The sequence below is a fragment of the Podarcis cretensis genome (assembly GCF_951804945.1).
Source record: "Podarcis cretensis genome assembly, chromosome: 13".
Classification (NCBI taxonomy): Eukaryota; Metazoa; Chordata; class Lepidosauria; order Squamata; family Lacertidae; genus Podarcis; species Podarcis cretensis.
This window is the reverse complement of record NC_137182.1, coordinates 45,115,736-45,133,057: the sequence shown is the minus strand read 5'-3', so window position 1 is coordinate 45,133,057 and position 17,322 is coordinate 45,115,736. Positions and strand designations below refer to the sequence as shown.

General features: G+C 45.3%; 1 protein-coding gene across 4 annotated transcripts in view; it reads right to left on the bottom strand.

Moving 5' to 3' along the window:
- Positions 1-421: 421 nt before the first annotated feature.
- Positions 422-17,322, bottom strand: part of ADCY4 (adenylate cyclase 4) — a 75,929-nt gene continuing 59,028 nt past the window's right edge. For 3 of the 4 annotated variants that reach the window (XM_079951536.1, XM_079951535.1, XM_079951537.1), the window contains exons 21-26: positions 16,203-16,361; positions 14,559-14,708; positions 12,311-12,418; positions 8,401-8,515; positions 4,236-4,360; positions 422-2,787 (exon numbers count right to left, since the gene is read on the bottom strand). In XM_079951536.1, coding sequence (XP_079807662.1) covers positions 2,635-2,787; positions 4,236-4,360; positions 8,401-8,515; positions 12,311-12,418; positions 14,559-14,708; positions 16,203-16,361 — 810 coding nt within the window. In that variant the 3' untranslated portion in view covers positions 422-2,634. The remainder of the gene's footprint in view (positions 2,788-4,235; positions 4,361-8,400; positions 8,516-12,310; positions 12,419-14,558; positions 14,709-16,202; positions 16,362-17,322) is intronic. The other variant, XM_079951538.1, reaches the window with a different exon arrangement.

Genomic DNA, 17,322 nt, shown 5'->3' with positions numbered 1-17,322 from the left:
CTCAGAGGCAAGGAAGACGCCACCCCAGGGCCGTAACTAGGGGGTGGTGAAGAAGGCCCCCAACCAGGGGCACAGGCAGGGGGGCGCAAAATCGGCTAAGAAATATAATTAAGCATTGGATTTTCTGTGAAAGAATTCATTACAAGGTGAAGTGTGTAAGGAATTGAATGGATGGAGGGGGGAGTTAGAGGAGAGGCAGAAAGAAGAGCTAATTTGTCTGTGGCTAGCGGGCACAATCTAGACCGTTCTGCCAGGGACGTAAGATCACCTAGCTACGGCTCTGCTCTACTCCAGCAGACTTTGTTCTATTATTCCTCTTTTAATGTTCAGAGTATCTCACCGTACTCTAAGATTCTCCGGCCCTACTGTTTGGGAATTCAATAGTGGCAGGCAGGATCAAAAATTAACACCAGAACAAAAGTTTAGAACTTTGAAAGTGTCAGTGTTTTCTTTTTTCTTTTAAAAGAGCAGAACAAAGTCAACAAAAGAAACACTTAAGAGACACCGTTATTTACAAATAAAATATATACCATGCTGTTTATTTATGTAAGAATTTAAATAGGTCGGCTCTGATTCCACTTGCACCTCTTCCTCCTTGCAAGCAGAAAGGGAGCAGCTCATCTCTTGAAAAGGCACCTGATGGCCTGACGAGTCATCACTAGATTTTGGAAGTCCAGCCCACAATCGCTTGCAACTTCACAGAGGATTTTCAGCCATGCCTTTGGACTTGCAAGAAATTCTGGTTTTGGTCAGATCCTGGGGAATAGGATTCACACAGGGGGTGTGGATGTTTCGCAGCTTGAGGAGCACGTTACTTTGTGGGTAACCTTCATTGGAGGGGCAGGGCCAGGAGCAAAAGAGAGTGGAGCAATGGGTGAGACTCTTGCCCTTATACAGCACTCTAAATTCCCTTTATCCCCCAAATCTCTCCTTCCTCTATGCAGGAAGCAAGAGACCTGGTCACAGTTCAATGGCATATTCCAGCCAGGCAAAAGTATTCAAAGGTGTGGAGCAGGACCAGTGAGGGGTGTGGCCTGGACAGAGGGGCGTGGCCCAAGGAAAGCCCCAAGGGCTGGATGGAGAGACCTGAAGGGCAACATCTGGCCTGTGGACAAGACGTATCCCCACCTGATTCACACATGCTGATTCCAGTGCGACACTAGAGCAATGTGTGAGATGCGGTGCATACTATAAAGGGTTCCCATTTGGCAGAAAGCATGGTCGAAGTGTCAACTCATTAACTAGTAAAGTAACTGGAGAGGAGAGCTGAATTAGGCCCCCTCTGAGCTATTTGGCAACAGCTGTGTCCCAGGTCTCGGGTCTAAGGCCTTAAACTGTGTACTGTATGCTCCCCTCTCCCTTCCCACAAAAATCAAAACTGACCATGGGTGAGAATCCATTCCTTGAATGAAAAGGGGGAAGCTGTTCCCTGGCATGACGTCACTTTCAAACCCTGCAGCACCTGCACGTGAAAAGGAGGGTAAAGACACATGCCACAATCAGGAGAGGAAGAGGGCAGGGCAGGACAGAAGAGAAACTGGCCTAGAAAGAAACTGGGGAAATATTGGTTTCTTGTGTGACAACCTAAAGGAACCAGATGAGTGATGGGGGCAATGCTCAACCAGCCTCACCCCTTGTCTACAATAGACGACTACAACCCAGTAGTGGGACCATAGTCTTAGCTGTATCCCCCCAGTTTCCCCAAATTACTTCCCTCTCTGTTCGTTTAAGGTATGCCTGTTTGGACAGCCATCTGCCAGTCTGTGTCCAGCTTGGCTGAAACAGCCTCTCAGGCCAAATGGGGAGGTCTGTCTGGTGGGTCTGATTAGGCCCCTAGGATGAAAGCTCCCCACTGCTGATACAGGACATGCCTGTTCAGACATCTCCCAACCCTGCCAAACCCCATGGTTTCAAGAAGCCACACTGTGATTGGCCCCTACTTAACAGACTGGGTGGGGATTAAGCACCATCATAAAATGACTGGACACCATGTTTTGGGCTTGGGAGCGGAGCGGAGCTGAGCTTAGTTTAGTTTAGCAGCCTTGCTAAAGGAGGGTTGAAGGTGTTCCTTAGACCACTGGTTTAGATCAAGCAGCTGGACTGAAGGTTCCTCAAATAAGGTTTGGGGACTTGATTGCGAAGTTGCTGTCTTCCTTCTGTGAAGTGGGATAAAGCCCTACTTGACCATTTGAGGTGCCTTTAAAGAGTTCTAGGTAAGTCAACAGCAAGGTCTGTCTTTGTCACAGCAGGAAAACATGGAGGTGTATTGGTCATTGATTGCAGAGGTAGGGTTTTGGTTTTGTTTGTTTTTCAAAAGGTCAAATGTACTTGAGCAACTTTCTCCAGCTCACAGTAGTTTTACATGTGTGGTGTGTCCTTGGGGGTCTTTCCCCAGCCCCCAGGGTTCAATCTTCCTCCGACAGCCACTCCATTTATGACACACATAGTTTGTGAGAGCCCATGAACCCCAAGCATGGAGCACAAAGACTTGCAGGGAATCCAGTGCTAGAGAGTCAAGCCTCCTGCTGCCCCCCAAGTGGCTGAAAGAAGCACCTGCAGCTGTCTCCAGGGAATCCCCCCCCCAAAAAAAAATAATAATAATCCGGTGCTTGTCACAGTGTCGTTCCCAGAAACTCAGCTCAGCATAGGTGCTTGGGGACCAGGCCGGGTCGTGTCTGTACAGACGAAGTATGTTCGAAGTTCACCTTTGCCTTTCACCTTTATAACCCCACGAAGGGAGCAAGTGTAACCCAGTGTCTCCAAGGCCTTGGCTGTTTCTTCTGTGACCTGTGTGGAAAGAAGAGAGGAGGAAACCATTAAAGAGAATACAAAAATCTGGTCAAAACTTGGTTGCTCTTGGTTGGGTTAGGTAAAAATGGTCACAACGAAAATACTCCCCTAATTTTTTATTTTGTTCATTGGTAGTCCTTTACTAGTAGATGTCATAATTCCTAACCCATGACAGGTTATTATTCCAGGGTATGTTTAAGACCATATGCTGCTTGAGATGAAATGACACAGGGTTGCCCCCTCACACCTCTTCAGTCAAGGTGCATATACTAAAAGACAAACCTTTCTCCTGCTGCTTGGCTCCCAGTGACTGGTATGCAAAGTCACACTGGTTTTGAATATGGAGGTTTCATTTCATTGGGGTGGGTGGGTACCAGATATTTGCTGGTGGGCCAAATCTTTCTCCCACACAGGTGTGTGTCAGGGAGTGGACATCGGAGGAGGAATGGTGGAGACCGCCTCCCCCTCCTCCTCCTGAACCTTCCAGAGAAGAGGGAGACAGTGTAGATTTACAACAGTGGTTTGAGGTCAGCTCAGACATAGATGAAGAGAGGAGTTGAGAGATAATGGGAGAAGAAGAGGGAGACACAGAGCCAGAACAGCAGGCTGTCACATTATCACTGGAGAACATTCCAGACCTCCCCTTCTCCCAGAACCCGGTGAGTACATTTCCGAGCACAATTCAGAGTGTTAGTGCTGACCTTTAAAGCCCTAAATGGCCTTGGCCCAGTATATCTGAATGAGTGTCTCCACCCCCATCATTCTGCCAGGACACTGAGGTCTAGCGCCGAGGGCCTTCTGGCGGTTCCCTCACTGCAAGAAGTAAGGTTACAGGGATCCAGGCAGAGGGCTTTCTCGGTAGTGGTGCCTGCCCTGTGGAACACCCTCCCACCAGATGTCAAGGAAATGAACAACTATCTGACTTTTTGAAGACATCTGAAGACTGCCCTGTTTAGGGAAGTTTTTAATGTTTAATGTTTTATCATGTTTTTATTATTCTGTTGGGAGCCACCCAGAGCAGATGGGGAAACCCAGCCAGATGGGTAGGGTATAAATAAATAAATAAGTTGTTGTTGTTGTTGTTGTTGTTGTTGTTGTTGTTGTTACACCTGCGTGGCTGGCAACAGCCAGCTACTATTCTGAAAAACAACTGGATGTATTTCCTTTCTTACTTCAGTGTCCTACACAAGTTTGTTCTCAGGAAGCTAGGGGAAAAACATCTTTTATGCCAAGCCATATAACCAGGAAGTAACTCACACCCCCTGCTGCCCACCACCCAACAATCCATCCAAATAAAACACTATCATTCAGAAACTACTTAGAAAGAGGAAACTTTTTTTTTTTTTTAATAGGTGAGGAATACTGATAGAAGGGAAGCACAGGGAAGCTTCAGGTGGCGCTGGGGGCCACATAAGAAACCGCAGGCTGTGTTTTAAAAGCCCTACCTGTATCTTCCCCAACACTCCCGTGCTCTCCATCCTGCTGGCCACATTCACTGTGTTCCCCCAAATATCATACTGGGGTTTCTGGGCTCCAATCACGCCCGCCACAACCGGTCCATGGTTTATACCTGAAAAAAAGATACCATAGAGGTTGGGGGCACAGATATGCAGTGGATTAAAGACTGCATACCTATGGGTCAGCGAGTAGTATCAATTAATTATTTTTAAGGGGGTCTGGTAGGAATTTAGCAAGGGCTGGGGGGGTCATTCTGGGCTAAATGTAATCAGTTGGTTTTTTGTGTGGCCCTGCACATCTGCTAGGACATGGGTGGCACTGTGGTCTAAACCACAGAGCCTAAGGCTTCGAGATCAGAAGGTCGGCGGTTCAAATCCCCGTGACGGGGTGAGCTCCCGCTGCTCGGTCCCAGCTCCTGCCAACCTTGCCGTTCAAAAGCACGTCAAAATGCAAGTAGATAAATAGGTACTGCTCAGGAAGGAAGGTAAACAGTGTTTCCGTGCGCTGCTCTGGTTTGCCAGAAGTGGCTTAGTCATGTTGGCCACATGACCCAGAAGCTGTCTGCGGACAAACACCGGCTCCCTTGGCCAGCAAAGTGAGATGAGCGCCGCAACCCTAGAGTCGTTCACGGCTGGACTTAAGTCGGGGTCCCTTTATCTTTGCCTTTACACTCCTCCATTGCCTTCACAACTGAAATGAAAGGCAGGTGTGCCAGCCAATCAAACACTGTTTGATCTATTCATCCTGCCCTTTCCCCATCTTCTCAGGGAGAGGCCCACACACTCCCCTCCTTGAATCCTTAAGATCGCTTTATGGGTGTTTGGACAGAAGTGGGGAAGTAGCGGTCTTCCACATGTTGAATCACAACTCCCATCAGCCCAAACTAGAAAGACAGGGCTCCTGGTTGGGGGAAGGTTATACCAGGCCTGTGGAGCAATGTTCAAAACAGTTTATAGCCTCCATATTGTGTATGGAATGCCTCCCTTCCATTTTCTGAAGGGCTGCAGTTTCCCAAAACCCACCCCTGGTAATGAGGCATCTGATCAAGGCCTGTATTTTAAAATGAGCTTAAAGATATATTTGCAAATGTTTGTATGTTTCATGCCAGGCAGAAACCAGCTGGCTAAGTACTTTGGCAGTTGTTTATCTTCCTGCTCTCCTGAACGCCCCCCCCCCCCCCCCGATTTATAGCAGTAGCAGGAGACAAGTTTCTCAAAGTTGTAAAAGGGAATACAGGCTGGGAGCAAATGTTATACTGACCCTACATATTACAGAATACAATAAAGCTGCAAAAACACTAATTAAGAGTTGGTAAATAGTAAGATTTATTGTTTAACAGAAAATAATACCATGTGCCTCTCATTAGACTCTAGCCATATTTTCCTAAGGTTTAAGGTATACTGAGAGAGTTAAAGGGCAATAAATTTTGGGAAGAGCTAATGGGAAAAGCAGCTGGCTGGAAAAAGGGGGGTGTAAACTGAAGAGGCTTCTTTTGAAGCTGTTTTTTACTGAGTTCCTTTTTTACTTTGCAAAGGCCTTTTCTTCTAAAAAGCTATCTATGTTATGTATGAAAAAATATTCCACCTAAACATTAGGAAGAACTTCCTGACAGTAAGAGCTGTTCGACAGTGGAATTTGCTGCCAAGGAGTGTGGTGGAGTCTCCTTCTTTGGAGGTCTTTAAGCAGAGGCTTGACAACCATATGTCAGGAGTGCTCTGATGGTGTTTCCTGCTTGGCAGGGGGTTGGACTCGATGGCCCTTGTGGTCTCTTCCAACTCTATGATTCTATGATTCTATGTATGAGATTTGTTGGCTTAATGTAATTAGGCAAAGGATTTAGAAAGTAAGAAATGTTAGATTCTTATGTCATTGATGGTGTGTGAGAATGTGAACCCAAGATCTCTGTTTAGATAGAATTTAATACCACGAGCCATTTGTTTTAGCCATTTGTTTTGGAATGCAGGGGCAACAGGGGCAAAAGGTGATCTGGTAATTAAGGTGCCTTGTCGAGGCAAATGTAAGATATATGGCTACTTGTCTGCCATTTATGGATAGAAGGAAATATAGCTCTTTGTCTCCCATAAAAGGTAATAGGAAATGGGTGTATCTTTTATGGTTGGTTCTAGCAAACAGCCAATAGGAATTTCAACCAGGCTGATTGGACAGAGGCAGCCAAAGGAGGAGCAAGGGGGCTGGGCTGAGGAAATATAAGTGCTGGCCATCAGGGCTGGATGGGGCAGAGCTTTGGTAACCATATACCACTTTGCCTATCATTTATTTGTCTGACAAATAAATTATTATTTTAATTTCTCTATTGCTGCGTTTAATATTTCATTCCAGCTAAGCATTAACCACAAGCAGGGTGCTACAGTTTAGCGGTTTATTCATTACTTTACTTTGCAGTGCTGGGTTGGGGAAGGGAGGTTTCTTGGTGACAGCATAGGCACCAGCCAGTAAGTGCTGTGCACACAGCCAGTTTCTTATAGAACAGGGATCAGGAAACTGGACCTGGACCTGGCCAGCAAAACGCCCACCTTTCAGTCACCTGATACCATAATGATGTCAGGTGACTGACACGGTTGAAAGGAGGTTGCTGTAAGCTGCCAATCAGCCAATTGGTGGTCACAGCAACTGCTGCCAGAAATGTGCTTTCTGCGCCAGTGAGCTGATTGTTGCTGGGAGCATATCTTCACAGAGGCTCCTTGTCGTTGCTGATCAGCTGACCAGCAGTTCCAGGAATCGGTTTGAAGTGTCAGCAGAGAGGGAAATGCTCCGAAACGCAGAACGTTTTTCCTTCTGCAGAAAAGAACAGCTTGCATTCTAAACCCTGGGGGAAGTGCTTTGAATGGACACTGCTTTCTGTGGAAAGGGGAAAAAAAGATTTTAGTACTCCTCCCCTTTTCTCAGAAAGCAGCTTGCATTCAAAGCACTGGAGGAAGCTCTTTGAATGTTTCCTGCAGCCCCCTCAGTTGCACAAGGTGGTTTCCGATGGGGAATCCTCTAGCACAGCTGATCCCATCAGATGGTTGGAGCTTTGCCTGTGCAGGTTCCTCTCTAACCACTGATGAGTGCTGGCGCTTTGAAGCCTCAAAAGTCAACTGATAATCTGGACTTTGAATCATTTTGCTGCATTCACCCTTCTTGGTCCAGCCACCACTTTACCTGCCACAGACCTGAGGTGTGAGGAAAGTGGGTGTGACTTGGGCAAAATGGCCTGGCAGGACAAATGGGCCTGGGGCCAGATGTTCCTCACCCCAGTACTAGAGTTGATGTTTAAATCCCTTAAACGATGCGGACCCCAAATATCTGGAAGACCGCCTGCTACCCTGCAGACCCTCTTAGGTTTTGAGCTTGACAGAGGGAACCCCGTTGGTAGTTCCTCCATCCTCAAGGCAGCCCAGGAGAGGACATTCTCTGTGGCAGCCCCATAGATGTGGAACTCCCTCCCCACAGCAGTGCATCTGGAGCCTTCATTATACAACTTTCAGAGAATGCTGAAGACATGCCTCTTTACCCTGGCTATGTTTTTAGGAGCCACCTAATTGTATGGTTGTAAATTGTTGCAGATTGTTTTCAGTGCTGTAACCCTCTCTGGGACCGGAGAGTGAATGATAAATAAATCAACAACAACTAATCAAAGAGAAGAATAAGTGCATTTAAAAATACTGTGTTTGTCTTTATCAAACATAATAATTTGTCTCTGTCACATGCTGAATTTTTGGCTGGGATCAGGGGTGTAAATTCCTGGGGTCCAACCCTTTCGGGGGAATAATTTTTTGGGGGGGTCAGGCCCCCCACGTTAAAAAAATTAGGGCCAAGTGCAGAGCTGTGTGTGGCAGGGCATCCGTGGCCAACTCCTCCTCCTGCCACAGAGGGGAAGGAGGGGGAAGCAGCCCCCAGCCGGTGGCAGTGGCAGAAGGGGGAGAAAGAGAAGCCACCTCTGACCATTGAAGGCATACTGCTACCCTGCTCGGCTCTGCCCCCTGGCTCCTCCGATGTCCTGACATGACGTCATGATGTCATGCATGTGACATAACATGCAATGCCATGAACGTGATGTTGCCCCTGCCCCAACCTCCCTCACAAGTTTGCGCCTCTGACTGAGGTGATATTTGAAGAGGAGTCTTCTCAGCTCCCACTCGTCTCACTCACCCACACGAAGCTTGAAACTGTTGAAAGAGTGTTTGTTGATCATGTCTAGCTTGGCCGCCAGAGCCATGGCAAATTCCACCATTGTCCCCAGGTGGGTGTAGCTCCTCTCAGTGTCCTGCAGGGACCACCCGGAAAAGAAAAGAAAAACATGTGTCAATAGGTGAAGGCAAAATTAAAGATGCCACCCATAATTACTAAGAGGAGAGGAGCCTCACTGATACAGTCTTTAAAAAAACAGACCATACAAATTCAGACAACAAGAAAAGTTGACTGACATTCCACCTGGCTTCCTCTGACTCGGAGAAATAAGTCCTCAGCCTTGAGACAACAAAGCTTTTGGACTGGCTGGAACTAACAGCTGTTGGCTTCCTCCCCTTCCAGAATTGTCTCCATTGGCAGCCATCCCAACTGCATCAGGGCCCACTCCAATTCATGCCATTCACAGGACAGACTGATGCCGAGTGCGGCACTCCTCAGATATCGCCAGCACTGGGTTGAAGAGCATGAGATATTTCATACATGGGTAAGGACTGGCTCAGGGACTTGTGGGAACCCTGTCAATGGCATTTTGTGCAGAGTTGAATCGACCGGTTTGTATATCATGGTCCAAAGAAAAAACCAAGTGTAAACGACAGGAGAAAAACAAAAAAAACAAACTACCCTCATATTCTTTGTGATTATCTCCAGAACAGGAACTAATTCAGCAAACATGCATTGTTACAAAACAGCAAAAAAAATGGGGGGGGGTGTTTGTGTATGTAGTGTCAATGCTGATATGGCACTGTGATCCAGCTGTGTATCCATATTTTCACCATGGTGCCCATTTCTGAAAATAGAGCATTTCAGGTGATACCCACAAAAGTCTTGGATGGCTGCTAAAATAGGATTTCATATGATGACAGAATCTGTATATGTGGCCCACAGCAGGTGGAAGACATTAAAGGTAAAGGTAAAGGTACCCCTGCCCGTACGGGCCAGTCTTGACAGACTCTGGGGTTGTGCGCCCATCTCACTTAAGAGGCCAGGGGCCAGCGCTGTCCGGAGACACTTCCGGGTCACGTGGCCAGCGTGACATCGCTGCTCTGGCGAGCCAGAGCCGCACACGGAAACGCCGTTTACCTTCCCGCTGGTAAGCGGTCCCTATTTATCTACTTACATACGGAGGTGCTTTCGAACTGCTAGGTTGGCAGGCGCTGGGACCGAGCAGCGGGAGCGCACCCCGCTGCAGGGATTCGAACCGCCGACCTTTCGATCGGCAAGTCCTAGGCGCTGAGGCTTTAACCCACAGCGCCACCTGCGTCCCGTGGAAGACATTACACATTCCTTATTAATCTGCCCTTTGCATAGGGACTGATTCCTGAAACCTTTGCTAATTCCTGGAAGCAGGTTTACTACAGCAGAAACGGCTCACTTTCTTCTGAGTTACGCTAACTGTTTTGTGATGTATAAAGTGGGGCTTTATGCTCTGGTTACAAGAAAGATAACAAAGGGAGAGATAGACAATATTGCAACAAGTTGTGCTGGAGATTCAGAGGTCTAACGGAAGTTTAGCAGGGGATGAGTTAGCAGATGATACTTTTGAACTCCGACTCATCTCCCTTGTGTTAAAACCTTGAGATCTTGTGTTGTGTAATTGTTGTATGCTGCATGTTGGGATTTGCTGTTTGTCAAATGGTAAGGAAATTGTCATAGCATTTGGTTAAAACTCTCTTTGATTGATTGATTGATTGATTGATTGATATGGGCTGTGGTGCATGGGGGGGTAAAAAAATCACACACACACACACACACACACACACACACACACACACATATATATATATATATATATATATATATATATAATTTCAAATACATACAAAGGCAACAAATCATCATCATCTCACAAAAAAACGCCTATTGGTTTTGGCACAGCAAAGCATATTTTGATCATATCTGCGGAAGTTATTTACCAAGCTACACATCATTTGTGTCAAGCGGAAAGCCGGTTTTGTGGTTTGACATGAAACTGCATTTTCATTATTTTCATTAAGCTGTGGGAACAAAGACACTCACTTCCCAGCAGGAGGGAGACAACACAACCTTGGAATTTGGTTGCAGTGAACTCAAGTATATAAAATCAATCAGGGCACCAAGGACCACAGGAGGAAAGCTGTGGAAGCGTTAGAAAACCGGGGGTTCTCTAGCCCCCAAACAATAAAATGAAGATGTTCATCTTGTCAGGAGACCTGTCTTCTGCGGCCTATGAGCATTGTTAGATTTTTAAGCAAGTATCACTGGTGTTACAAACTCAGGTCACTTTGCTTTTCTATGGAATCTAAGCAAATATTAGGTGGCCATCTGTCATGTATGATCAAGCTGAGATTCCTTCACTGCAGGGGGTTGGACTTGCTGAAACTCAAGATCCCTTCCAACACTACAGTTCTGTGGGAAGGTATGTTGCAGCTACAGAAGCATGCAGAGAGGTTGCCTGGCTGGATCAATTCATTTAGGACTTTGGGTTGGTGAGCAAGGTACCTGTTAAGCTGCTAGAGGATAATCAAAGTTGCATGAAGCTATCTCTGAGTGAGAAGTTCCATGCAAGAGGTGGCGCTGTGGGTTAAAGCCTCAGCGCCTAGGGCTTGCCGATCGAAAGGTCGGCGGTTCGAATCCCTGCGGCGGGGTGCGCTCCCGCTGCTCGGTCCCAGCGCCTGCCAACCTAGCAGTTCGAAAGCACCTCCGGGTGCAAGTAGATAAATAGGGACCGCTTACCAGCGGGAAGGTAAACGACGTTTCCGTGTGCGGCTCTGGCTCGCCAGAGCAGCGATGTCACGCTGGCCACGTGACCCGGAAGTGTCTCCGGACAGCGCTGGTCCCTGGCCTCTTAAGTGAGATGGGCGCACAACCCCAGAGTCTGTCAAGACTGGCCCGTACGGGCAGGGGTACCCTTACCTTTACCTTTTACCACTACATTCGTGAAATGATTCAGAGCGGACTTGTGGAACAATCTTATGGCAGCACCAAAGAGATGACTGCTGACATCCTGACAAAGCCCCTGCCAAAAGAAAGTTTCCAGAATCTACGTGTAAAGCTGGGGCTCTGGGTGGTTGATTAAAGTTGTTTACTTTTGTTAATGTTGTACTGCCTGAGAAGGGGTATGTGGGATGTAAAGGTGAAGTCAAGTGCAACATTCTGACAGAGGACTAACGGCCTCCATGTTCTAACCAGTCGCTGTGACAACCAGTTTGTCGGTTGCTGGTAGTTTTGAAAGATAACTGCTCTGTTGCAGTCACCTCAGGACCAACTTCCCTCTGGTATAGTTTTATGTGCTTGTTATGTAACCTAAGCCTGCCTTCAGGTACAGTTCTGTAAACCTGAATGAATCTGAGAGTAAAATAGTTTTATATTAACATGAATCAGATTCGTGTGTGTATTCTTTAAGAGGGATTCAAAGGGATTTTTAACCAGGAAGGCAACTTTATTAGTAGAACTCAGAGGAGTCAGCAACAAGCTGATCGCTGCATAAACTTATAATGGGGATTGTTTAACTCTGCAAAAGTAAACCTTCCCACAAATTCTACGGTTCTTTGATTCTATCCAACAGAGTCCAGATCCAACAGAATTAATATGTATTGAAAAGCACATGGAGCTTAGAGAGACATGTGAGTCACATGACCCCTGCAAGATTGCGGCCCCCAAGATGTGCTTTCTTTGGGACCATGGCCGCCATGCTCTGGTACAAAAAAATGGGATGTCGCAGTTACCAGGACAGGTTGTTGTTGTTGTTGTTGTTGTTGCTGTTGTTGTTGTTATATTTGTACCCCATCCACCCCACCCCACCCAATCTGACTGGGTTGAGGAGTATGGGATCAGGGTGCCACAGGCAGATTTGAGAAACAAAACAGTCATGCCAAAGAAAGGAGGGCCTCACCTGTTGGTTATCCTGTCCAGCCACCACATTTAAGCCAGTGGCTGCCATGTAAGTGCTACCAATGGTCTTAATCTTCTCCACCCCACTGAATTTGGGCTTCAGGAGGAGCTGTTGAAACAGAGACAGGAAGAAGGCTTGTTTCAATGGTTATCAACTTGAGAACATTCCTGTTGGGTCACAACAGCCTTCGCCAATACGGTTTCCCCTCAGACATTTTGGATGGCAACTCCTATCAACTCCTGTCATTAGAAGGCATTTGGGTGTTAAAGCAGTATATAAGCCCTGACCCTTGGCTATGATGGCTGGGGCTAATGCGTGCTAATGTGGACAACAATATCTGGAGCACACCAAGTTGGAAAAGTCTTTATCTAGTCCAGAATGTTACATCCACACCTTCAATCCTGTGAAAGAATCATAGAATTGTAGTGTTGGGAGCGACCCTGAGGAAAGGGACAACTTTATGCTGCTTACAGTAAGTCATTTAGGTGATTCAAAGGGCTTCAGGTGGGAAAGTGTGAATGAGAGGTGGTTCAGCTCTCTCCTCTCCTCATCTGTTCCACTCCTGGTGACCCAGCTACTTGTTTATTGCAAAACACTTCACTTGGCAGAGGAGCAGAGTGTGGGGGGATTTTGATCAGAGCAGTGGCCATAGGGAAAAGGGAATTGATAGGTTGTTTGCAGTTCCTGCAAATGTTCATCCTCGGGGCTGACGGCATTTTTTTAATGTAGCAGAGGTGGCAAAAAGCAGTAAAGCAGGCTGCATCATTTAAAACACTTTTATACCACTTTAGTAGTCATGGATTTCTTCCAAAGAATTCAGGGAACTGTAGTTTGTGATGGGCACTTGCAATTGTAACTCTGGGAGGGGTCTCCTAACGATTCGCATCAACTTTCCAGCAATGCTGATAAAAACATAATATATGGGAGGGAGAGGGAACTTTTAGATTTTCTCTTTAAAAGAAGAAAAATAAGAAAAAGTGTTATTTTTAAATATATGCAGGTTGTATGGCAAAGGCAACCAACATAAGAACAGGACTATAAGTATCTGGCACTTCAACACATATTTTTATCCTATTCCCAAAAGTGCCCAAAAGGCACATTCTGTTTGTCAACAGAAAGTCTGTGACTTTTGTGGTTGGACATGAAACTCTTGTTTTTACTGTGGAATCATATGCACCCACTTTCAGGCAGGTGGGAGGCATCTCAACATCTTGTTGTATCACATCAAAAGTCTTTCTCAATCTCCCCCAGCAAACTTTTCCCCTAGGCATTTTGGATGTCCGCTCTCATCAACTCCTACAATCAGATATTATTTTGGCATATAAGTAGTATTTAAGCCCTGACGGTTGGAGTTGATGGGAGCTGCAGTTTGACAGTATCTGGAGGGCATCAGGTTGGGGAAGACTGTTCCATCTAGTCCAGAATTTTGTCTGTGATCACATCCACACCATAGGATGTAAAGGAGGGAGAAGAGACTGGCAATGTTATAATGTGCACTTAGAGCACATTCCCACATCCCACTGTCTTAAAATGTGTTTTTCTCATATGGGAGAAACGCACATTGATAATGTTGCCTATAAGAATAAAAGAAAATCATTATAAATTAGTTTGGAGATGGTATTTAACACCAGTCAGATTAAATCAAATAAACAAGGGGTATTTGGTGTTATGTTGGAGGAGGTGCCAGGAAACAGGGAATTACGTTCACATGTGGTGGGGCTGTGAATATGCACATTTTTTTTGGCAAAGGGTGTTTAAGGAGATAACAGAAATAACTGGGTTAAAGCTGACCAAAAGTCCAGAGGTAGCATTATTATCAATTTACGATGGGGTGGAAGGTTCGCAGGCTATGAAGGACTTGCTCACAAATTTATTGACAGCTGCACAAATTATGATAGTTAGGAAGTGGAAGGGGCAAGCAGAATATAATTTACCTGGGAGACAACTGTTAGCAGATGAAAACAGTGGCAGGATTGCAATAACACTTGTAATGTAGCAAATATTATGGACAAAATGGAGAGACATAAAATATGGATTACTGGAGAATATGCACTTGAAAAGGTTGACAGTAGGACCCATGGAGGGGAAGGTGAGAAGCCCAGAGGTTCAGAGTAATCTCTATATAGGAAACCTGTTTTGTATTGTTATAACTCTACACTTGTAAAATCAAACAAAAAAATTTAAAAAAGAAAAGCTGTTCAAGCAACAGTAACCACAACATTTAAATAAAGACTAGAACTCCTAATACCTCATCAAAGTCGGCAATGATCTCGTTGAGTAGCCGAAGGCATTCGAGTCCTTCATGGTTTACATTCGATTCAGAGTAAAATTCTTTGAAGTCTGGGATGGAGGCGAAGAGGACACAGACGCAGTCATAAGACTGGTGGTAAAGATCCTGCTAGGGGAGAAAGGTGGGGTGGAGGGCATTATCAGACCTCAGCAGGCAGGACAACCCTTAAAAATTAATGACATGGAGGCAAATTCCCCACCCACCCAATCTCTTTCTTTATACATTACTTTTCCATGCCACTTTTCCTTCAAGGAGCTCATGGTGGTGCACAAAACATAATTCTCCCCTCTCTCTCCATTTTATCCTCTCAACAGCCCTGTGAGGTAGGTCAGACTAAGTGACTGGCCCTAGAGTGGAGGCTTCGGCCTTCGTCTCTCGAGTCCTACACTCCAGCCACTGCTCCAGCATTTGGGCATGTAGTGGTCTCAAGCAACCTTATAATAACCAACTCTTTCTTCTATGGTGGGTAGTGGGAGGTAACAGGGGGCAACATACAGAATATGTGAATTCTTATCACATAAAATAAATATTGCATTGAATACATTGAAGGCAAAATGCTGACAAAATGCTATGGCTTAATGGAATTCCGAAATCAGATTTATTGTGAAATTCTGTATTTGGCTATATGATTTATTATATCTGTATCTATAGATCTGTCTCTATAGTTTTTCAATGAAATAAAGAAAGAAAGAAAGAAAGAAAGAAAGAAAGAAAGAAAGAAAGAAAGAAAGAGAAAGAAAGAAAGAAAGAAAGAAAGAAAGAAAGAAAGAAAGAAAATCATACAAGTACAGAGATTATGTATCATATCTGTATACAGAATTCATGAAAAGAAAAAGAGGAACAAATCATGTCAATTCACAGAGTCTCTTGAAAAAAACAAGCATATGAAGCAGAGGGTTTTAAAGTTTCAGAGGTAGAATCTTTTTTTTTTTAAGTCAGAAATGGAAACCACACATTTCCATACGTGTCTGCTTACATTATGAGTCAGCTTCTCCATCAATGCCAGATACAATTTTGCCAGTTCAATTCTCAGTGGAAAAGACCATCTGTGTTACTGTCATTCTAGTGACAACCAAAAGCTATTTTTAAATGACTGTTCTAAACGATTTCATGCAAACCACATAGTTTTTTTTGATACAATGACACTTAAATCTTTCCAACTAAATAAATAAACAAACAAACTGCAGTTGGGTCCTCACCTCATTTATTATCTTCAGGAAAATAATATCTACATTTCATTTTTTATTTGTTCAGGACCCAGTCTGAAGTTTTGGAAATTATCACAGAGTGATTTTTTTGAGGTTATGCAGAGTTTCGATATCTGTAAGTTTGCAATTGACCTAAATATTAAATTTTCGTGGACCTCCTCTTGAAATGCAGTGATAAGCACTGCAACCTAGTCACTCGTACAGCAAAGAGGGCTATTACTTCCACTGATTTTCTCAGAGGTCCCTTTGGATTGGACTGGTTCAGTACCAAAGCATTTCTGGTCCTTGGCTTAGACACCCCTTTATTTCTTCTCCCAGAGTGGGCTTTTTAGTAAGACCTCTTTTCACAAATCATCTCCCCTTGGGTCTTTGGCCATCAAGCTTCAAGACTCACCTCATTGCGCCGGTTCTGGCGAATGAACTGCTGAGCTACATCAGCGGGAAGCACATTCTCCAGCAAGACACGGTTGAGGTTCTCCATGGTTTCAATCTCCTCACGTTCTTCCTTGAACTTCTTCTTCCAGAGGAAATCTAGACGGCAGTAATATTCATTCTGAGAGACAGGGATGGGGAGAGAAAGACAAAAGGGGATTAGGAAGGGAGGGGAAAGCGGAAGGATACCCCTTTGATATTAATAATAATAATTTATTATTAATACTCCACCCGTCCAGCTGGGTTTCCCCAGCTACTCTGGGCTGCTCCCAACAGAGTATTAAAAACGCAGTAAAACATAGGGATGTGAGTGGCGCTGTGGGTTAAACCACTGAGCCTCTTGGGCTTGCTGATCGAAAGGTTGGCGGTTCAAATATCCACGACAGGGTGAGCTCCCATTGTTCAGTCCTAGCTTCTACCAACCTAGCAGTTCGAAAGCACACAGTGCAAGTAGATAAATAGGTATCGCTTTGGCAGGAAGGTAAACAACGTTTCCATGCGCTGCTCTGGTTCCACCAGAAGCAGCTTAGTCATGCTGGCCACATGATCCGGAAAAACTGTCTGCGAAAGCAGACGAACACTGGCTCCCTTGGCCTTTAAAGCAAGATGAGCACGCAACCCCAGAGTTGTTCGCAACTGGACTTAATTGTCAGGTGTCCTCTGGAGCATGAGAAAACAGGTTTGCTGCAAATTCCATGTGACAGCCCTTTAGATATTTGAAAATGGCTCTCACATTCAATATCTTCTTTTGGAGTGATTTAAGTTGTGTTTTCCCTTAAGTTCCAGAACTTGCACACCATTCTCTTGAAAGGGAAGCACAGTGTCTTTTCATTGCTCCTGAACACTCAATTTTGGAGCATACGGAACAAGTCGCTTCCTACATGCCTCCTCCAGAGTGACCCTAGGAGCCAATGCTGAGGAGCTGTCTCTCCTCCTTTCGCTCTGATTGGCTCCAATCAGCACAAAGGGTGAAAAGAGTTATTCTCAGTGGCTAAAAGGTTCTCCTAGGAGATGATACTCTATTGAGACACCAGACCACTAAACCTCTGCCTATTCCAAGTCAGTCCATCTACTTCAGTTCT